The sequence below is a fragment of the Saccopteryx bilineata genome, chromosome 3, assembly GCF_036850765.1.
Source record: "Saccopteryx bilineata isolate mSacBil1 chromosome 3, mSacBil1_pri_phased_curated, whole genome shotgun sequence".
Taxonomy (NCBI): Eukaryota; Metazoa; Chordata; class Mammalia; order Chiroptera; family Emballonuridae; genus Saccopteryx; species Saccopteryx bilineata.
In genome coordinates, this window is record NC_089492.1 from 196,284,613 (window position 1) to 196,307,535 (window position 22,923).

Genomic DNA, 22,923 nt, shown 5'->3' on the forward strand with positions numbered 1-22,923 from the left:
TCTTAAGTGAGAAAAATGCAGGAGAATGCAGAGAGACAAGACTCCCGCATGTGCTGGACCAAGATCCACCTGGCAATTCCACTAGGGGGCGATGCTCTGCCCATCTGGGGTGTTGCTCTGTTGTGGCAGGAGCCATTCTAGCGCCTGAGGCAGAGGCCATGGGCCTCAGTGCCCGGGCCAACTCACTCCAATTGAGCCTTGGCTGCAGGAGGAGAGGAGGAGGAGGAGGAGGAGGAGGAGGAGGAGGAGGAAGAGGAGGAGGAGGAGGGAGAGAGGTGAGGGAGAAGGGGTAGAGAAGCAGATGGTCCCTTCTCCTGTATGCACTGACACAGAATCAAACCTGGGATGTCCACACTCCAGTCCAACGCTCTACCGCTGAGCAAATTGGCCAGGGCCTAAAACTCTTTCTTAAAACATAATCTAGTTTTGTGTACCTCTTTTTATTGTTCTTATTTAAGTAAGTATTAAATGCATGAAATAATAAACTACCTTTCAGCATATTGCTTTTTTATACTTAGAATGATCATTAGGGCAGAGAACCGGTTGTTAAATTATTTGAATCCCACTGCTGAAGTTTTCCAAAGGAAACATAACAAATGCAGATGAAAGTAAATGATGACATAAAAAAATATAAACCTTATCAAGTCTTCATTTTCCTTTCCAATCCTTGGTATAGCCTTCCAGCACTACCACCACCAGTTAGAAACTGAGCTAGACCATCCATCCTTTTAGAGTCACCATGTACAAAAAAGGATTTAGAGTGAAGAATTAAAACTAAAATCACTCCAATCTTCTATAGGCCCTTCGAGGATGGTTTACCTTAATGTGAAAGTTGTCATCAACGAGGATATTCTCAGGCTTCAGGTCCTTGTGTATCACACCTTCTTCGTGTAAATAGCACATTCCTTCAATTGTCTCCATGATTATCCTTCCTTTTACAGAAAGTGGGATACCGATCTAAAACAAGTGACATTAAGTCTATGAGATGGAGACGTAATCAAAATGGCCAAAGCAACTGTTTCATTCAAGCATAGAGGGGGTCTGCACCTGAGGATACAATGACCAGGCTGTCCCTATCCTGTTTTACAGCATGGCTGACCTTGTGAAACAAGCCCCCTCTTGAGGAAAGAGTTCATTCTGGGTGCTAAGGGTATATTAATGGTGTGCTTTTCAGTATAAAACTAAAACTTCCATGGCAATATGGTAATATATAAAAATGTTATATAATTAATCTCCTTGAAAACAAAACATCACCATCACCACCACCATCATCATCATCATTTAGGATTATTTAGAATGCATGCTTACTACTTAGCATGGTACCTAGAGTGTTTAGTGCAGGGGTCCCCAAACTTTTTACACAGGGGGCCAGTTCACTGTCCCTCAGACCGTTAGAGAGCCGGACTATAAAAAAAACTATGAACAGCCTGACCAGGTGGTGGCGCAGTGGATAGAGCATCGGACTGGGATGCAGAGGACCCAGGTTCGCGACCCCGAGGTCGCCAGCTTGAGCACAGGCTCATCTGGTTTGAGCAAAATCCCACCAGCTTGAACCCAAGGTCGCTGGCTCCAGCAAGGGGTTACTCAGTCTGCTGAAGGCCCGCGGTCAAGGCACATATGAGAAAGCAATCAATGAACAACCAAGGTGTTGCAATGCGCAATGAAAAACTAATGATTGATGCTTCTCATCTCTCTCCGTTCCTGTCTGTCTGTCCCTGTCTACCCCTCTCTCTGACTCACTATCTGTCTCTGTAAAAAAACAACAACAAAAAAAACTATGAACAAATCCCTATGCACACTGCACATATCTTATTTTAAAGTAGAAAAATAAAACGGGAACAAATTACAACAAGTAAATTTAAATCAACAAACTGATCAGTATTTCAATGGGAACTATGGGCCTGCTTTTGGCTAATGAGATGATCAATGTCCGGTTCCATATTTGTCACTGGTAGCCGTAATAAGTGATATGACACACTTCCGGAGCCATGACACTTGCGCCCCGCGTCACCGGAAGTAGTACTGTATGTGAGTGATGCTGCGCTTTGCGGCACCGCCACATGCAGTACTCCAGGAGCACAGGATGGGGATGCATCCTGTGCTCCTCTCACTGACCACCAATGAAAGAGGTGCCCCTTCAGGAAGTGCAGCAGGGGCCGGATAAATGGCCTCAGGGGGCTGCATGCGGCCGTAGTTTGGGGACCCCTGGTTTAGTGAATGAACAGATATAATACATATAAAAAAATAAAATAGGCCCTGGCCAGTTGGCTCAGTAGTAGAGCATCAGCCTGGAGTGTGGAAGTCCTGGGTTTGATTCCCAGCCAGGGCACACAGGAGAAGCGCCCATCTGCTTCTCCATCCTCCTCTCCTTTCTATCTGTCTCTCTCTTCCCCTCCCACAGCCAAGGAAGCTCCATTGGAGCAAGTTGGCCCTGGGTGCTGAGGATGGCTCCATGGCCTCAACCTCAGGCACTAAGAAAAGCTGTGTTGCTGAGCAACAGAGCAACACCCCAGATGCGCAGAGTATCACCCCCTAGTGGGCTTGCCAGGTGGATCCCGGTCAGGATGCATGCGGGAGTCTGTCTCTGTCTCCCCTCCTCTCAATGAATGAATGAATAAATAAATAAGTAAAATAAAAAACATTCTCTGTGGTATACTAATATGATGTCCTATGTATTAGATATGTGGAAAATGTCATGGAAATGTATGTATGAAACAATGTCAAGAGAAAAAAAGAATACAAGGGTATGTGCTCACACTGATTAGAGACATGCAAAGATTAATCTATGAAATGACATGATGTTAATTCTAAAATAAATTTAATGTCTATTTTGTGGTTTGTTACCAGGTAATTCAAGTCTCTGTAGAGTCTCAGGTCACTCTAACAATTGTATTCTAGTCTATGAACATATGTGTTAATAGAGAATTCCAGTTTCTATTTAGAGTAATTAAACACTAGATTTGCTTAACGTGGAAAAACACAAACTCTCACTCTGTGTGTGTATGTGTGCATATGCACAGTCCCTAGTTTATGAACAGGCTGTTTCTTGAAAATTTTTATGTATGGGGTAGGCCAAAAGTAGGTCCATAGTTGTTAGTATGGAAAATAATAATTAATAAATAATAATACAAGAATAAGTTCTGTGTGTCACGTACTCACGACTATAAACCTCCTTTGCCCACCCCTGTATGGTGGTTGTTAATAAACAGGAAAAATAATTTAAATGATGGAAGTTAGATTCCCAAGTTAACCCCCCAACCCCACAAACCTCATCTAACTCATAACATAGCTGAACTATACAGTGATTATAGCCTGATCACCACCACACAAAAAATTGCCAAAGTTGCCATTCTTCCATGGTATACCTTTGGACTCAGGAAAAAAATTCAGTGAGTAAAGTAGACCCCCTTCTAATCCACCGTCCTGATTCTCTCCCTCTCTCCCCATTCTCTTGACCTTCTTTTAAGCCCCAATTAGGTGCAGCTTATCTGCCTGCTCCCTGGAAAGCCTATGTACTTACTTCATTCAACTGGTCTTAGCTAGATCTTTGTGGGGGAAGAACAATGTGATCAAATGGTAATCCAAGGTGATTGCCTTTTATCTTTCCCACAGATATTTGTGAGAGATGTCTGTGACTTAAAAGAAGAATTGATAAAGCTTAGGCACTCGTGAGGTTAGGGGAGAAGATGGGAAAAGGGGAGGGTGTTTGCCACACAGACAATTACAGCCCATGACTCCCATAGGTAACCTATGCTGTGCCCAGCCCAGTCACTACATTTGTGAGTGTGCCCACTCGGCACAGTCTTGCTCCCTTGCACATGCTACTTTCCCCATCCAGAACACTTACTCGCTAATTATCTGCTTCAAAACCTCTACTGTCCGTTAGATTTGGGCTGAAGCGTCCCCTGTTTGGAATCCTTTCCTATCTACCCCATGCAAGGCTATGCACCTCTCCAGTGCCCGCACAACACATGAGGTTGTGTGTCAAAACACCGTACACCATTCTTGAATCTATCTGTCCCCTTTACTTGTCTGTGTCATTATTTGCTACTGCTTTCTAAAAGCTGGCACAAGACTTTGCTTTTAATAACTATTTTAAGAATAAAAATGCTTCAGAGTTATTTGATTAAACTTTTTATTTTTCTGTTTTAAGTCTTCCTTATCCAAGGTTGCTGCCTCTAATAGTGTACAGTTAAACGGTAAGTTTCTTAAATGGTTTCAATGTGCAATCATTAATATTCCTTCTTCTCATACAGGTCTTTATAGCGTATATACTTCAATCAATCAATCTTTAACTGTTACTCATTATGCATATACCCTACATCAGACTAAGTGCTTTCTGAAGACAGGGCCTATCTCTTAACTGTGGATTTCTGAGTGGCTGACAAAGGGGACATGAACCACTGTCTGCAGGGACTGAGAGAAGGGTAAGACTACCCTCTGGGCACAAAGTCAAGGAGGATTTAATGAGGGTTAACCAGAAAACCCAAAATACCTAGCAATTCACAAAAGGATTATTTTACACCAACCAGCTACAAAAGAAGATGTAGCAGTAACTGTGAAAGACAAGTGCCGGGAGTCGCAGCGCCCGCACCACCCACAGGGAAGCCTCTGGTACCTCTGCTTTCAGCACATGCATCAGGTTGCCCTTTTTCATGTACTCCATCACGAGAGAGTAGTTTCCCTCCTCCATGATGATGCCCAGGAGCTTCACCACCCGCTGATGTCTCAGTCTGTGCATTATCTTACCCTCCTCTAGAAGGGACTCATTGTACCTGTGGGAGGAAAGGGTGCTGTAGAGCCAGGCAGTCAGCCCTTCTCCCTTTGTGCCCCCAAGAAACAAATGCAGCACATGTTTTCAAGACATGCTTTTGTCATTACTTGTTTGCCTACTGATTTCTACCAGGCACTGACTGTGAGCTTTAGAAGGCAGAGTGGGCCCTGGCTGGTTGGCTCAGTGGTAGAGTGTCCGCTGATGTGTGGATGTCCCAGATTTGATTCCCTGGTCAGGGCACACCGCAGAAATGACCACCTGCTTCTCCACTCCTCCCCGCCTTTCTCTCTCTTGCTTCCCCTCTGGCAGTCAAGACTCCATGAGAGCACATTGGCCCTGGTGTGCTGAGGATGGCTCCATGGAGCCTCTGCCTCAGGTGCTAAAAATAGCTCAGTTGCAAGCATGGCCCCAGATGGGCAGAGTATTGGCCCTAGACGGGGGTTGCCTGGTGAATCCTGGTCGGGCACATGTGGGAGTCTGTCTCTATCTCCTCTTCTTTCACTTGGAAAATAAAAGATAATAAATGAATGAACAAATGAATGAATAAAAATAAAATAAAGTAAAATAAATAGAAGGCAGAGTTGTTTCCCCTTCTCTCAGTGACTGGCTGCGAGTGCTCAAGAAATGTTAAACTGAGCATCGGCCTAGCTTGTGGAGGACCCAGGTTCGATTCCCGGCCAGGGCACACAGGAGAAGCACCCATTTGCTTCTCCACCCCTCCGCCGCGCTTTCCTCTCTGTCTCTCTCTTCCCCTCCTGCAGCCAAGGCTCCATTGGAGCAAAGATGGCCCGGGCGCTGGGGATGGCTCTGTGGCCTCTGCCCCAGGCGCTAGAGTGGCTCTGGTCGCAACATGGCGATGCCCAGGATAGGCAGAGCATCCCTCCTGGTGGGCAGAGCGTCGCCCCTGGTGGGCGTGCCAGGTGGATCCCGGTCGGGCGCAAGCGGGAGTCTGTCTGACTGTCTCTCCCTGTTTCCAGCTTCAGAAAAATGAAAAGAAAAAAAAAAAAAAAAGAAATGTTAAACTGATGAGCAAATGAGTGACCAGTAATGGACAGCAGCAATGACACACAACCTGAAAAAAGACTGTGCTGGACAGGACAATAAAAAAGTGCAGCCTCTCTCATAACCGCTCTGGTAGAAGAGAAAGAAGCAAAGCAACAGTACCAATTGTTTTAAAGAGATGGTTCCTGGAACAACGAGTTAATGAACCACTTCTTCCTTTCCATACTTAGGGCTAGCCCTTACCAAAAGGGGAAGCAAGTCTGTCTTCACTGATCCTCCTCCACCCCCACTCCTACCCCCATTCGCCTTCATTGCCTCCCTCATCCCCTCTGATCTCCTTCCGTTCATTTCTCTCCTACTATTTAGGAACTATAAACGACTCACTAAGCAGCCCCAGACTCCTTACAGGATAACCATCACCTAGCAGGGTTGTCTGACATAAAGCCCATGTACAGACACGGTGGTCAGCCTACTTCTAAAGCTGGCGCTGCCCTGTTTCCACTGCTCGCGCCCTGAACCGCCACTGTCACAGCTTCCTGCTGCCAGCCCACAGTCTGGTCCACCTGCCTCTGCTCCCAACTTACTCAAAGTGCTTCGGTCCCGTGTATACCTTCTTCAGTATCACAGGTCCATGGGATTTGTGGAAACACAGGGACACTTTCCCAAAGCCCCCGCTATCTAGATGCTCCTTCTCCTGCAAGTCACTAGGTGTCATCTTAATGTTATCCAAGGACATGTCTGGTTTCCTTCCAAATGCTCACAATGTTCAAAAAATACACCGCCTGTTTTTCACCTCAGCACTGTCCCCTGTAAAGAAAACAAGAAAACATCTCAGTGCAGAAAAATTCATTATTCAAAAATCCACATGCTTGGTGTACCCTTATTTTTTTGAGGATAGGCTTATAGTTTCTAGAATGAACTGCTTTTTCCATATTTTTAAGAACCACAGAGGGCCACAATTTTTATTCCTTAGACTTTCAGTTCTGGCAATACAGAGGACTAAAAAAATTTGAGAATGCGCCCCCACCTCACCCCTCTATAAAGGACGCATATTTGTTGGGTAACATTACACAACACCCATTCCAATGCACTACTAGGTTCGGAGAAAGGGAAAGAACCTCAGGACTGAAAATAAACAGGGTGCTGGGCACAGGGCTGTGGCCCACGTGGTCGCTGCCATGAACTGCATGTGTCCACCCCCACATTCAAATGTTGATGTCTTGTCTCCAGCATGATAGCATTAGAAGGTGGAGCCTTTGGGCGGTAACTGGGTTATGGAGGTGGAGGCATCCAGCACAAGATCAGTGTCCTTATAAAAGAGATGGGGAGCGTTCTCGCCCTCCGCCATATAAGGATACAATGAGAGGATGGCCTGGCAGTGAGCCCTTGCCACACATGATCCTCTGGCACCTTGACGGTGGACTTCCCAGCCTCTAGAACTGTGAACAACAAATGTCCCTTGTTTAAGCCACCTGGTCTGGAATTTGTTATAGCAGATGACTAAGACACTGCTCCTCTGGGGCACTACTAACTAACCTGGCCAGCCAGAGGTCAGCCCGGACAGGGACAAGAGCTGAGATCAGGGGATGTAAGAAAAGAGGGTTGAAGAAAAGGTTTCCCTTTCAATGTGGCCCTCTTGAATGTGCCACCCTACCTTTCAATGAATGGATGGACTAGAAAATAAAGCAGTCCACTAGCAAAGGGACTTGTCTTAGGCTGGGCACGAGGGTATTAAAAAAATGTCTCTGTGTGAATTCATAACCATGGGCCTGCCCTCCAACAGATTTGAGCTTTAAATTTACATTCCTCTTATAGTCAGGATCACCCAAAACTAACAATTTTTATATAGAAAGTAGTCATAGATGACAGTGATTTTGTTGTTGTTGTTGTTCATAGACAGATGGCATCCTGGGATTATAAAGCTAAAGCAAACAAAACATAATCAAGCCCTGGCCAGTTGGCTCAATGGTAGAGCATCGGCCTGGCGTGCGGGGGACCCGGGTTCGATTCCTGGCCAGGGCACATAGGAGAAGTGCCCATTTGCTTCTCCACCCCCCACCCCCTCCTTCCTCTCTGTCTCTCTCTTCCCCTCCCGCAGCCAAGGCTCCACTGGAGCAAAGACGGCCCAGGCGCTGGGGATGGCTCCTTGGCCTCTGCCCCAGGCGCTAGAGTGACTCTGGTCTCGGCAGAGCGACGCCCCGGAGGGGCAGAGCATCGCCCCTGGTGGGCGTGCTGGGTGGATTCCGGTCGGGCGCATGCGGGAGTCTGTCTGACTGTCTCTCCCCGTTTCCAGCTTCAGAAAGAAAAAACAAACAAAAACATAATCAAGCCAGGCCAGACATAATTCCCAGAAATAAGAACTAAGTTAACACAAGCTCCCTTTCCAAAATTATAAAACACAAAAGAAAATGTTCATAATGAACCAGACTCAGTAGATACAACAAACAGCAGTATTAGGCACCAAAGAACTTCAGGTAATTAAACTATGGAATAGCCTTAAAATAATTATGACAACAACAACAAAAAAGAATTTAAAGAATAGAAAAAGAACAATACACTATCTAAAAAGAATGGGAAGCCTGACTTGTGATGGCACAGTGGATAGAGCATAGACGTAAGACACTGAGATCCCAGGTTCAAAACCCCAAGGTAGCCATCTTGAGTGCAGGCTCATTCAGCTTGGGCAAGTGGTTGCCCAAGGTTGCTGGCTTGAGCAAGGGGTCACTGGCTTGGCTGGAGCCCCGGTCAAGGCATGAAAGAGAAGCAATCAATGAACAATTCAAGTGCCACAACTATGAGTTGATGCTCCCCATCTCTCTCTCTCTCTCTCTCTCTCTCTCTCTCTCTCTCACTTGCTAAAAAAATTAAAAGAAAATAAAGAGAATAGGAAGATGTGAAAAGGATGAAGATCTAGAGAATTTGTACATTAGTACAATAAAATAAACAATGTATGCAATCTCAAAACAGGACTATTTGTTTCACCTCTCTTCTCCCATTCATTCATATTCATTCACTTTCCCTCAACGGAAATGAAGAATAAAAATCCATGGGCAGCACAGTGAGATACTATTACACGCCCACCAGAATGTCCAGAACTAGAAAAGCTGACACCACCAAATACTGGTGAAGATATGAAGCAAGTGGAATTCTCATACACTGCTGGTGGGAGTACAAAATTGTACAACCACTTTGGGGAAAAGGTCTGGCAATTTCTTGTAAAAACTAAACATATACCTACACCAGAGGTTCTCAAAGTGTGCGCCATAGAAGATGTCCAGGTGTGCCCTATGGTATTCCAGAGACATATGTGCCTGTTGGGAACCAAAACACCAACAGGGTTTTTGGAATTTAGATTTTGGGGGGACAGAGGTGTGGGGAATTGGCTGTAAGCTGACAGTCTGCCCAACTCCCCACCTCACTTGCCTGATTAGGGTGCAAAAGGCTGTTAAGCTGTGGTGCTGGATTGTTTATACTACCCCCCCCCCATGTTCCCCAGAAAGACTGGAGGTAAGTTTCTTCTATCCTTTGTTTGATGTAAAGTTAAGATGATATGTATGGTGGGGTTTTTCTTTTTGTTGTTTTTTTTTAATTTTTTTAAACTATTTTTTTCTTTTTAATTTTTTTAAATTTTTTTTAATTTATTCATTTTTAGAGAGGAGAGAGAAAGAGAGAGAGGGAGGGAGGGAGGAGAGAGAGGAGAGAGAGACAGAGAGAAGGGGGGAGGAGCTGGAAGCATCAACTCCCATATGTGCCTTGACCAGGCAAGCCCAGGGTTTTGAACCGGCGACCTCAGCATTTCCAGGTCAACGCTTTATCCACTGCGCCACCACAGGTAAGGCTGTAAGGTGGGGGTTTTTTGCACTTCGTAAAATTCTTGGGTTTCCTGGAAAACATGATCAAAGATCTCATTGATTTGCTAATGGCCCACTTTGCCCTATAAATAAAGTAAGATGCAGTTTTGGGGCACGCTTTGTTCTTACCAGCAGCAATTACAGGGCCCTCCCGCCCCTGTATTTTCTTAATTCCACACCGTTCCCACTTGGGACCTGGAATTACTAGCTGCGCTGGTTTGCGGCATGTGCCAGATGTAAAAATAAATATAGTTACTCTATTATACCATTTTATTATGGAAATATCACTCTTTTTGTTAACACATTATTATATTTATGATTAACATATCATTATATTATTTTTAGATAAATACACCCAAATAAAATGGGTTGATTTCTCAAAAAGAAGCATGGTATTGAAAAATCCGATTCTGGAAGTGAGCAAAAGTTAAGTGTAAATAAAATAGGACTTGAAGGCTGATGGGCAGAATTTAATTTATAGCATTTTCCATCACTTAACACTGAACAATATGACTGGATTAGAAACCCATTCATGGAAGCTTCAAGTGATTTTGGTTTAACATTAACAGAAGAAGAACTGGCAGCTACATCCACTGATCGTGGATTGATGATTAAACATAAGGAATTGTCTCTTGAAGCCTTTTGGATTTCTATAAAAGAAGAATATGTGGCAATATCTAAAAAAGCTTTGAACATTTTACTACAATTTTCAACACCCTATTTATGTGAATTAGGATTTTTCTACTCTCAACACAATTAAGAGTAAAAAGAGAGGAATTCTTCAATGTATTGACGAGGAAAGGAGAGTTTACCTTTCAAATAGATGCCCAAACATTGAAGAAATTGCTACGACATATCAGGCTCATGTTTCTCATAAACACAAGAATTAAAAAGCTTAACACATTTGTGCCGAGACCTGCCGAATTGACTAAATCTTATTAAGAATGTATCTATATATTATATATAAAAAGATAACTTTTTTGTCATTTTTTATTTTTAACCCCTTTCTTATGAATTCTAAAAATCATATCTCAAAAAATGCAACATAGGCCCATCTGCTTCTCCACCCTTCCCCCTCTCCTTCCTCTCTGTCTCTCTCTTCCCCTCCCACAGCCGAGGCTCCATTGGAGCAAAGATGGTCCGGGCGCTGGGGATGGCTCCTTGGCCTCTGCCCCAGGCGCTAGAGTGGCTCTGGTCGCAACAGAGCGATGCTCCGGAGGGGCAGAGCATCGCCCCCTGGTGAGCAGAGCATCGCCCCCTGGTGGGCGTGCCAGGTGGATCCCGGTCAGGCGCATGCGGGAGTCTAACTGTCTCTCCCCGTTTCCAGCTTCAGAGAAATACCAAAAAAAAAAAAAAAAAAAGCAACATAAAAATGTTTTTTAATGTCAGAATAAATTTAATTTTGTCGTATTTATTTCGTTTAATTATCATAAAAGCACGCTTGGACTTTATATTATTTTTCTTTAATATTTGACTTAATTATTGTACCATATTTCTCAGAAATTTGTATATAGCGCACCTACAATTATTCATAAGATTTTAAATGCACCCGAACTTCAGAAAGTTTGAGAACCACTGACCTACACTATGACCCAACAATTCCAATCCCAAGAGAAATGAAAATGAATGTCCCAAAAGACTTGTACAATGTTTATAGTAGCTGTATCACAATAACCCCAAACTGGAAACAGTTATCCATCAATAAGAGAATGGATTAAAAAAAAATAACTCTGTGATATAGTCAATCGTGCAATTAAATACTATCCAGCAATAAAAAGAAATGAACTAATATACACAACAATGTGAATGAGTCACAAAAACACTGTGCTGAGTAAAATGAGCCTTATGCAAAGGAATATATATTATGTAGCTCCATTTATATGAAGTTCTCCAACAGTCAAACTCATCTGTATTGTTAAAGGAACACTGGTTGTCCAAGGACAGGGTAAGGACTGAGTGCGATGAAGTATGGGGGATGCTGCTTTCTGGGGTGAAGGTAATGTTCTAGCATCTCAATAGGGCGGGATAGGATTATAAAGGAAAAACATTTGTCAATACTCAGTAGGTAATAATACTGAAGAACTGCAGGCAAATTCTACATCTAACGAAAAATCTGTAAACTGACTGAACTCTAGTTAGTGGTATGCATGCTGAAATATTTAGGGGGACGTATATCAGTATAAGCAGACCTACTCTGCAGACAACTGGTGGGTAAAGAGATAAATGGTGGATGGCTATATGATAAAGCAAGCAGAGTAAAATGAAACAGGTGGTAAAAAGTTTTTAACTTTGCATTTTGAAGTTTTTTATAATAAAATGTTGGGGAGAGGCAGTTTAAAAAAATGTAAAGTGGCCTGACCTGTGGTGGCGCAGTGGATAAAGCATCGACCTGGAAATGCTGAGGTCGCCGGTTCAAAATCCTGGGCTTGCCTGGTCAAGGCACATATGGGAGTTGATGCTTCCAGCTCCTCCCCCCTTCTCTCTCTGTCTGTCTCTCTCTCTCCCTCTCTCTCTCCTCTCTAAAAAAATGAATAACCCGGGTTCGATTCCCGGCCAGGGCACACGGGGGAAGAGCCCATTTGCTTCTCCACCCCTCCGCCGCGCTTTCCTCTATGTCTATCTCTTCCCCTCCTGCAGCCAAGGCTCCATTGGAGCAAAGATGGCCCGGGCGCAGGGGATGGCTCTGTGGCCTCTGACTCAGGCGCTAGAGTGGCTCTGGTCGCAACATGGCGACGCCCAGGATGGGCAGAGCATCGCCCCCTGGTGGGCAGAGCGTCGCCCCTGGTGGGCGTGCCGGGTGGATCCTGGTCGGGCGCATGCGGGAGTCTGTCTGACTGTCTCTCCCTGTTTCCAGCTTCAGAAAAATGAAAAAAAAAAAAAAGAAAAAAGAAAAAAGAAAAAAGAAAAAATAAAAAATGAATAAAATAAAAAATAAATAAAAAAATGTAAAGTACTTAGAAGGGTTTCTGAAAATGGCTAGCTAGGCTGACGGTGGTCTCTTGCAGTGGCCTGCAGCAGTTGGGCTCAGATAGCCAACCGTACACCTCACACACAGGCTTCGCGTGGGCTCTGCCATCCTGACCACATGCACATATCAGAACAGAGGAGGACACTATGGACCACATTCCCGTGACATGAGGTGCTGCCAAACAGGAGGAAGTACCCTCAGCAAAGTAACACATCTGTGGGGCGGAGTGGGAGGAGGCTGCCCACATAAAGAACACGAAGACTGAGGGGACATGGGGGTGGGGGGTGGGGGTGGCGGCAGCATTGAAAGTGAGATAGTGGAAGCCACAGGACGGAAGAAAAAGAACAGGTAGTCGTTAGGTTCTGACAGTCTCGACATACAACACTTCGAGTTTACGATGCTCGCTTTCATAAAATCTTAAAGAAATTGAGGTATGTTTTGGCTTAAGCCGTTGGCATCGTACTTACGGATGTGGGCAAACTAGTTTGGTTGCACACGTGGAAGAATACACAGTATTTTTTCTGTGGCTTAGTTGTGTTTTTACGTTCTAGATTATGACTTTACAACTGTGTTAGGATAGGTAAGTGACTTAGGCTAAGGTGTGTTTTGACTCACACCAAAATTAGGGTTATGTCAGTGTTGTAAGAATGGAACTGTGTCATAACCCAAGGACCCCCTGTATAAGCTTCTCTCTTGTATGAACTCTAGCTCTGTAATTTATTAGCCCCGTTACTTGAGTACTTTACATATGTCTGAATTTTCTCATTTGCAAAAGGAAATAATGACTGTCTCATAGGACCTGTAAGGATTATATGAGAAAAAATATCTGAAAACACCTTTGTTGCCTGCTTTATGGCTCTGGCTAGCCTGGACCCACTGCCCACACTCATCGGCCTGTGTCCCATTTTGCTAGGCTCTGAGGACGCAGTGTGCTGGGATCACTCTGCTCCGCAGTTCTCCACTGACCAATCCTTCTGGGAATGCAGGGTGAGAAATGAACCCATCTTATTAGGGTGATTTACCCTACTCTTCCCCTGCAACCCCTTTATGGAAGTGTCTTTCAACCGCCAGTCCTAGAAATTTTGTGCCAGTGTCCAAGAGAAAGCTAACCACCCTGATGTTGTATAAAGATTACTGCCCAGTGAACTTAATCAAATTCGCTTATGCTCCTGGTGATTTCTGTCTTGGTGTTTCCCGAAAAAATTCTATGTTCACTGGTCCCCAAGTATAAAAAGGTTGAAAACCACTGTTTTAGGGTACATTTGTCTCCTGTGTCCTGGCTAGGTGCTGCTTGTCCTTCAGGTATCATCAGCCTTGGACATATCTTCAGGGAAACTATCCTAAGTTTGCTCATTAGACATTTTCACAGCACCCTGTTCTTCCAGACCATTAAAACAGTTAAGACAGTTGTAACTTCAAAGTTACTTCTAATTAAGCTCACAGAAGCAGGAAACTTGCACACTGTCTCCAGTGCCTAGCACAGAACCTGACACATGGCAGTTGATCATTAAATGGACAATATATTTTTTTAAAAGAACTATTTAATTGTCCCCAAATAAAGGACAGTTCGATGAACTTTATAGTACATATGTAAAATGGTATATTATATGGCCATGGAAAAGTATAGTCTGTAAGTCAGATATACGTATGTACAAGTAAAACAAAAGACATAATAAAAGTTATCAAAATGTTAGCAGGGACTATATCTGGATGGCAAGATAATTTTTACTTTCTTCTTTACACTTTTGTTAGATTTTACAAATTTTCTACAATAAACATAAATTACATTTATAATAAAATTTATTTTCAAAGGAAATAATTCCTTCATTCAGAAGTTCTTTGTTCTGAGGAATTAAATCAGGGATGCTGATAAAGATTATGTATGTACAAGGATGTTCCCAGAACATTACAAAAAACAAAAACATACAGAACAGTTTATATACCCAGAGGAAAGAGTAAGTTATGGCCCATCCGTACTGTGAATACATCTAGCAGGTTTCAAAAATGATGTTATATGTAACTGTTTAAAAACATTTAAAAAAAATACTCGGGAAAAAAAAAACAGGATTAACAACCACGCCCTGCAATATACCTATTTGGGTATAAAACTTCAGCTTTATGAGTTCTATTTCATATCTCTCCTTGCCTCCTCAAATTTGCTAAGCCCAACTAAGATCTGAAGCACCTCCTGCAAGCATGGTGGAGCTCAGGTGAAGGCCTCCAGGTGGGTCTGTTGCACTTTGTGAGCTCAGTTCCTGTCCAAGTCAGTTTGCCTTATTACAGTCTTGCAGTTTGCAGGTTTAGTCTGATCTTTCTTAATATTATGCCTCTTTTCCATTGCTTCCAATTAGTTATTTTGGTTTTTTGTCCCCCCCTCCCATTCTCCTTATGAACAATTCAACTTTATAAGCACTGAGTATCTTAGGAAGACCTTGTTTGTAGTTTAGCTACCTAAGAGTCACAAAAACTCTGAATGTAGGCAGGTAGAAACCACATGAGAAAGCCACATTACACAGTAATCAATGAAAGTACACTGGTCTGTTTTATCATGTTATGATATCTAACTTCAACTAAATGTGTTCATTTTAATGGGATAAATGGATATTAATTCAGGGACTCAGAGAAGCAATTTTTTTCCACTGAAATTAATTAAAATTCTGAGAAATTTCACAATTCTGTAAGGCTAGGTGAGTCTATACATCAAAAATTTTAGATCTAGCCTGACCAGGTGGTGGCGCAGTGGATAGAGCGTCAGACTGGGATGTGGAGGACTCAGGTTGAAACCCTGAGGTCACTGACTTGAGTGCGGGCTCATCTGGTTTGAGCAAGGCTCATCAGCTTGAGCAAGGGGTCATTCAATCTGCTGTAGGCTCCTGGTCAAGGCACATATGAGAAAGCAGTCAATAAACAACTAAGGTGCTGCAATTATGAATTGATGCTTCTCATCTCTCTCCCTTCCTGTCTTTCTGTCCCTATCTGTCCCTCTCTGTTTGTCACACACAAAAAATTCAGATCTACATTCAATTATGTTTGTCAGTTACACCTCAATAAAACCAGGGTAATACAAAAAAACAATAAATACCCCCAAACAGGCAGAATTAATTTATGATATTAGTCTGAGTAGTGGCTACTATTAAATGGGAGGCAGGAGGTAATGATGAGAGGAGGCATAGGGGATTTCAGGAGTGACAGCACTGTTCTCTTTCTCTCTTTTCTTAAGTGAGAGAAGAGGAGATAGTGAGACAGACTCCCGCATAAGCTCCAATGGGGATCCAACTGGCAACCTCTGTCTGGGTCCAATGCTCTAATCAACCCAAGCTATCCTCAGCACTTGAAGCTGACTCTCAGACCAACTGAGCTATCCTCAGCGCCTGGGGCCATGTTTGAACCATCGAGCTATTGGCTACCGGACGAGAAGAAGGAGAGAAGGGGGAGAGAAGTACATGGTCGCTCTCCTGTGTACCCTGCCCAGGGATTGAACCCAGGACATATGCATGCGCAGCAGACACTCTATTCACTGAGCCAACCAGCCAGAGCCAGTGTTCTCTTTCTTAATCTGGGTAATGTTCACTTTGTGATACTACATAGAGTTGTATCGTTATGATCTATACAGTTTCTCTGTATCTGTTATACTTCAATAAAAGTTTTTAAAAGCTTTAAAAATATTCATATTTACTTTCAGTGGTAGAGAACCATTTTTCCAATTCAACATGACCATAATGAATCTGACAAAAAATGCTGGTTGCCTACCTATTATTACCCAGCCATGCCTCTCAACCCCCATTTTCCCTGCTAATAGGACTCTGCTTTTTTTTCTTTTTTTTTCCTTTTTTTAATTTTTTATTATAATTTTATTTTTTTAATGGGGTGACATCAATAGATCAGGATACATATATTCAAAGATAACAAGTCCAGGTTATCTTGTCGTTCAATTATGTTGCATACCCATCACCCAAAGTCAGATTGTCCTCTGTCACCTTCTATCTTGTTTTCTTTGTGCCCCTCCCCCTCCCCCTTTCCCTCTCCCATTCCCCCCTCCTCCCCTCCATAACCACCACACTCTTATCAATGTCTCTTAGTTTCACTTTTATAGGACTCTGATTTTACTCACATTATCTAACTTTGACTTCTTTCAAGTTTTTTTGTTATACAGCTTGATGCTTTGCCCAGAAAAGCCTTAAGTAAGGAAGAGCCAAAAGATAAATGAAGACTAGACCAAATGAGTTTAACCACATTATCATGTACATTAACAAATTATGGTCTCCTGAAATAGTTTTAGTCTCATCATTCCAATTTACAAATAAATAAACTAAATTGGGAGCTAAATGATTCACCTAAAGTGGCAGATCAGGGAACTAAACCTTTGTCTCTTATTCAAACTTCCACTATTAATTCACTAACACATATAACTTCAAGGTTTAGATAGCAAACAATAATCTGTTAAAATCATATACAAAGACCTAATATTATAGTCCTGCTCATCTATATTAAATGAGTATATCACAATCAGAAACATGGGGGATATATAGACTACATTTTAAAAACATGAAAATATATGGTTCAAAATCAATATTCTACAGGTTAATACAATCATTTTTTCCAGAGTATAATATCCAACCAAAGCATGAGAAGGTATATTTTTCAAATTCCCAGATCATATTGGTGGCAGTAACATACTATACAATAGTCTGCTATTTTGGAAGTTGCTATTTAAAAAAATTTTTTAATTCTTATTAAAATTGACAATCTTGAAAGTTGAACAACTCTCTAGTGGTCGACACAGTACAGACTGAAAAAAATGAAAGTAATTGTTATTATGGTTTCATCAGTAATAATGAAAATGAGGATACGCCATAAATTGTGAACCAACTTAATTGTCACTTTGTGTTTAGAAGAGCTACAATTTTTCACATTTCTTTTTTGTATTTTTCTGAAGCTGGAAACGGGGAGAGAGAGTCAGACAGACTCCCGCATGCGCCCGACCGGGATCCACCCTGCACGCCCACCAGGGGCGATGCTCTGCCCCTCCAGGGCGTGGCTCTGCCGCAACCAGAGCCACTCTAGCGCCTGGGGCAGAGGCCAAGGAGCCATCCCCAGCGCCTGGGCCATCTTTGCTCCAATGGAGCCTTGGCTGCGGGAGGGGAAGAGAGAGGCAGAGAGGAAGGGGGGGGGTGTGTGGAGAAGCAAATGGGCGCTTCTCCTATGTGCCCTGGCCAGGAATTGAACCCCGGGTCCCCCGCACGCCAGGCCAACACTCTACCGCTGAGCCAACCGGCCAGGGCCTTTTTTTTTTTTCCCCCACATTTCTAATCAACCACAATTTCCTCCGTACTTTAGCACCAACCAGATGGTTACATAATGCAAATCAAATGCTCTATATTCTAAAGGTCACTCAGAGCCTTTATTTCTTCAAGTGGGGAAGAAAGGACTTTGGCAAAGTTAGAGGACTGTAACAGCCTTAGGCTCTGTCCAAACACAAGAGTTCTGGGCAAAAAGGAGACAAGTCATCAACAAGACACAAAGACGTGGTGGTGTGTAAAGAGGGACAAATATAAGGTGACAGAAAATGATTTTATATACTTTGGGTGATGGGTATACAACTCTCAGTTAACAGTTCAAATGCTATCTGAAACCTATGCACTCTTATTGATCAATGTCACCCTGTAAACTTAATTTTCTAAAAAAAAAAAGACACAACGGGAACACCCCCCATTTCCGGCAGGGCGCACGTGCACACACACATATCCTCCCCTTGTGGGTTTTTGTCAAATGCTTAGAACAGAGGTCCCCAAACTTTTTACACAGGGGCCAGTTCACTGTCCCTCAGACTGTTGGAGGGCCAGACTATAAAAAAAAACTATGAACAAATTCCTATGCACACTGCACATATCTTATTTTAAAGTAAAAAACCAAAACAGGAACAAATACAATATTAAAATAGAAAACAAGTAAATTTAAATCAACAAACTGACCAGTATTTTAATGGGAACTATGGGCCTGCTTTTGGCTAATGAGATGGTCAATGTCCGGTTCCATATTTGTCACTGCTAGCCGTAACAAGTGATGCAAGTGTGCATCAGTTAGTCTAGATCTGGTTGGAGATTTCAGATGTTTCATTCTGGAAAAAGTCTGTTCACAGACATAAGTGCTGCCAAAGATGGTTGCCATTTTGAGTGCATGGTTCCTGAGATTAGGATATGTCTCAGAAGGGAGAGATGCATAGAAATTAGGCAAACTGCTTGACTTGAATGCGTCTTTCAGAGACTCACAATTCTGCAGTTCAGCCAGTTCCATTTGGTAAATTGTATCCACATTTTCAATGTCAATAGAAAATGGGTTACAGAAAAGCTGTATGTCCTGTTCATGGAGATGAAGCTCTTTAAATCTGAATTGGAACTCCTTTTGCAACTTTTCCAGTGAATCCACATGTTTCTTTTGGGAATGCAATCAAGGGTTTTTCCGCTAACAGATTTTGAGTTAAGGGGAGATGGCAGAAATTTTCCTCCTCCACTTGTTTGATAAGGAGGCCTAGTTTTACTTCAAATGCTTTTTTACATGTGATTGCATATCACAGATGAGCTTCCCTTTTCCTCGAAGTTGCACATTGAAACTGTTGAGTAGCTCTGTTACATCTGTCAGAAAGGCAAGGTGCCATTTCCATTCTGCATCATTGAGCTCTGGTACTTCTTTGTTTTTTGAAAGCATAAAAGCTGTAATCTGTGGAAGTCATAGAAATGTCTCAAAACTCTCCCTGGACTCAGCCAACGGACTTCTGTGTGGTACAGAACATCTTCATGGGCAACATTTAGCTCAGACAGAAATTCCTGAAATTGTCTGTGGTTTAGTGCATTAGCTCTAATGAAGTTAACACCAGATACCACAATTTTCATAACAGAGTCCCACTTCAGTGGTTTACTACATAGCGCTTGTTGGTGGATGAGGCAGTGTATGGCTATTGGATGTGAATGTTACGTTTGTCCATCTCCTGGTTAATGCGAGCAATTACTCCTTTCTTAGACCCCACCATGCTAGGAGCACCATCAGTTGTCACACTGGCTAGTTTAGCCCAGTCCAGCTCCAAATCCTTCACAGTTTGGGAAACCTTTTCATAGATATCCTCTCCTGTAGTTGTTCCTTTGATGCTTTGCAGTGCAGCAAGCTCTTCTGTGACTTCAAAATTGTCATTCGCCCCAAGAAAATTAGAAGTTGTGCAGAATCACGAACATCATTGCTCTTGTCTAGTGCCAAGGAAAAATAGGAAAGTTTTCTTGCGGAGTTTTGCAAATGCTGATGCAAATTGTCTCCCATTTCTTCACTCCTTCGTGTAATTGTAGATCCTGAAAGACTAACTGGACTAAATAAGTCTGCCTTTTCTGGACACATCTCTTTGGCAACAGGAGGAAGACACTCTTTAACAAATTCTCCCTCAACAAACGGTCTGCCAGTGCACATTATTAACTTGGCAACTTGAAAACTTGCCACCTTGCCCAGCACCGCCTCCAGTGCTGTATTCAAGGATGGTGGTGACCAGCCTGTAACACTGTGTATACAGCGTCCTGGACACCTGCAGCAGCAGCAGCGGTGGACCTCTTCTGTGGGAAGCCCACTGCTGCAAGTTTCCCCTATTGTAAGACACCTCCTAAAAATAAGACAGCCCTGTCTTTTGGGGGTAAAATTAATATAAGGTCTTATAATAGGGGAAACATGGTGTGTAGAAATGTGGGGGGAGACTTTTGGGCAAAGGGAGGTTATGGGACCATTATGTTGTTGTACATTTGGGGGAGTATGGGAGCCATTGTACTGTGTAATAGTGGTTATAGTGCTTTGCCTTTCTTCCTACTCCTGCTGTTATTTCACACTGCTTCTGGTGATGTGGGGCACCGCAGCCCCAGACTGGATATGCGTCATTTGACCCTTTTCCAGAGCCGAGAGGCTGTGTCTGGCGTCACTGGAAATAGTACTGTACGTGACCGATGCCGCGCTTTGTGGCACCGCCACATACAGTACTTCAGGAGCACAGGATGCTCCTCTCACTGACCACCAATGAAAACGGTGCCCCTTCCGGAAGTGCAGCGGGCCGGATAAATGGCCTCAGGGGGCCGCATGGGATCCGCGGGTTGTAGTTTGGAGACCCCAGGCTTAGAAGGATGCAGTCAATCATCTTCAAGACCCTTAAGAGAGTTTGTAGCGCGTGATAAAAGCAAATGCCACTGACCACTGAGGAGCTCCCCCCCTCCGTGATGACATTCGTCCCTTCATCAGTGTGGCTTCTGGCCCTGGCCACCCTCTTGCCAGCCCCAGTCGGAGTACGTGGAAACGCTCTGGGTAGGTTTGCAGCCCGCTGCCCTTGGGAGCGCAACCAAAGGTCCCCCGAATGGTCGGGAAGTCCCAGCCCTACGGCAACGCACATCCGGCCGGGACGCGCTGAAACTGCTATGAAAACCCGTCCCCCTACCAAATTAACAAAAACGACAGGTCTGTCCCAACGCCACTGCGTCCTCACGGCCGCGACCGGGGTCCGCTCTCGGACGAGCTCACAAGCACAGCCCGGGCGAGCAGGTAGCAGGGCTGCCTCGGCTGTCAGCGGCTCTGCGCCCCATTTCCGGGAGCTCTGGTGGCGGCTTCGAAGACTACCTGACATGTCCTCCCGACTCGCTTTGAAACAGTGAAGCCAGAAGCCTTCGGGGGACAGATCTCGGGGACTTGAAGATTGAGTTCAAGCCCCTCCAGCCTCCTCCTCCTCCTGCGCCGGAGGGAGCGAGGCGAACACTGCCCTACTTCCCAGAGTGCGCGCGCACCCAGAGCCGGACTTCCTGGACCCCGCGGGTCCCGCCTACCGCCTACCAGGCCACTCACGCGCGTCCGCGGGAGCCGTGCACCGCCCACCGCCCACTCGCCGGCCCAGCTCCCCCTGACCCGAGGCCGCCCCGCAAACCTAACCGGCGTCGCCACTGCTCCGCGCAGACGCACCCGAAGGCTGTTTACTTTCGTTTCTGCGGCAAACTTCCCCAGGCCTAGGAGGGAAAAATTCGCGGGGGTATCAGGAACCCCTTTCACGCCGCGGCAGCCTCGCAGGACGGGCCAGGGCAGGGCGCCGGATCCGCACGACGGCCGAGGGGCAAGGCTCGTGGACTCGGGGACACCAGCCGCAGGGGCCGCCCGGGGCCGCCCTGCCGTGCTGCGCTCACCGCCCGGCCCCGCGGGCCTCGCCGTGCTGTGCGCGGTCGCGCTCCGTCGCCCACGGGGACCGCGCGCTTGGTGGCGGGGGTGGGTGCCGGGGCCGCTCGCCGCAGGGACCGCTCTCTGCCAGGGCCGGTTCCGGAGTCTACGGCGTCCGCGGGCCGAGTGAGTGAGCCTGAGGGCGGGCGGCGGGGCGTGGACTGCTCGCTCTGCCTCCACCCCCTCCCCTGCGGAGGAAGACAGGGAGAGCGCCCGCCCCACGGCCCGCCGGCCCGGGGCCTCAGCCAGAGCGCTCCGGGTGTACTCTGTTGGAAACCGGTGTGCGAGACCCCGAGAGAAGAGGAAAGGTTACCGAGTCCTAGAAACCTCCGTCAGGGGGCGAGGCAGCGCGGCCGAGTGGACAGCGCCTGGTGGGTTACCCCGGGTGGGGTCTGAGCTCTGCGCTCCACGGCCCTGGACCCACCGGCAAATGACCGCTCTCTCGTATCTCTTCACCTGTAGATTGAAGGTAATAAAATCTCTGCGGGGCTGTGGAGGAAGAAATATGAATTGTGCAGCCTTTTAAAAGTGGTGATTGGGAAGTCTCAAGCAAAATGGGAAGTGTGGACTAGAGTGCAGTATCAAAAAGCAGATAATATACACCGCATGATTTCATCCTGTAAAAAGGTACAGTTAAGTGCATGAGAAGCCACAAACAAAGAAAATATTTCCAAAAGACATATCAGATAAAAGACTTATGCAAAATATGGTTGACCCTTAACATCTTGGTTTTGTACTGTGAATTGAATCTTTGGAGGGTTTTGTGCAGAAGAGAAGCATGTTCGCGCTGGCTGCTGAGTTGAAAATATACTGCAAAGGAACAAAAGCAAAGCAGGTTTGGAGGTTATTGCAACAATCCAGAAGGTGAGAATGGCTTGGATGAGAGTGATAGCAATAGAAGTAAGGAAGAACTGTCTGATTCTGAATAAAATACGAAGGTGGATGTGACAGGATTAGCTTACAGATCAGAAACGGTGTAGGGAATAAAATAACTGGAAAGTTTTTGTTCTGAACATAATTTAAGGGCAGAGTTGAATAGTGCCAATATCAAATTCGTGAAAATATTGAATTCTGTTTGAAAATGTTGAGTTGTCTATTAAACATCCAGG

At 44.6% G+C, this 22,923-nt stretch overlaps 1 protein-coding gene across 6 annotated transcripts in view; it reads right to left on the reverse strand.

The window, feature by feature from the left end:
- Nucleotides 1-22,625, reverse strand: part of RIPK1 (receptor interacting serine/threonine kinase 1) — a 57,582-nt gene extending 34,957 nt beyond the window's left edge. The window contains exons 1-4 of one of the 6 annotated variants that reach the window (XM_066268504.1): nucleotides 21,784-22,625; nucleotides 6,361-6,583; nucleotides 4,619-4,775; nucleotides 820-957 (exon numbers count right to left, since the gene is read on the reverse strand). In XM_066268504.1, the coding sequence (XP_066124601.1) occupies nucleotides 820-957; nucleotides 4,619-4,775; nucleotides 6,361-6,512 (447 nt within the window). In that variant the 5' untranslated portion in view covers nucleotides 6,513-6,583; nucleotides 21,784-22,625. Of the gene's footprint in view, nucleotides 1-819; nucleotides 958-4,618; nucleotides 4,776-6,360; nucleotides 6,584-21,229; nucleotides 21,423-21,535 lie in introns of those variants that run through there. The other 5 variants (XM_066268503.1, XM_066268502.1, XM_066268505.1 and 2 more) reach the window with 5 other exon arrangements.
- Nucleotides 22,626-22,923: the final 298 nt, after the last annotated feature.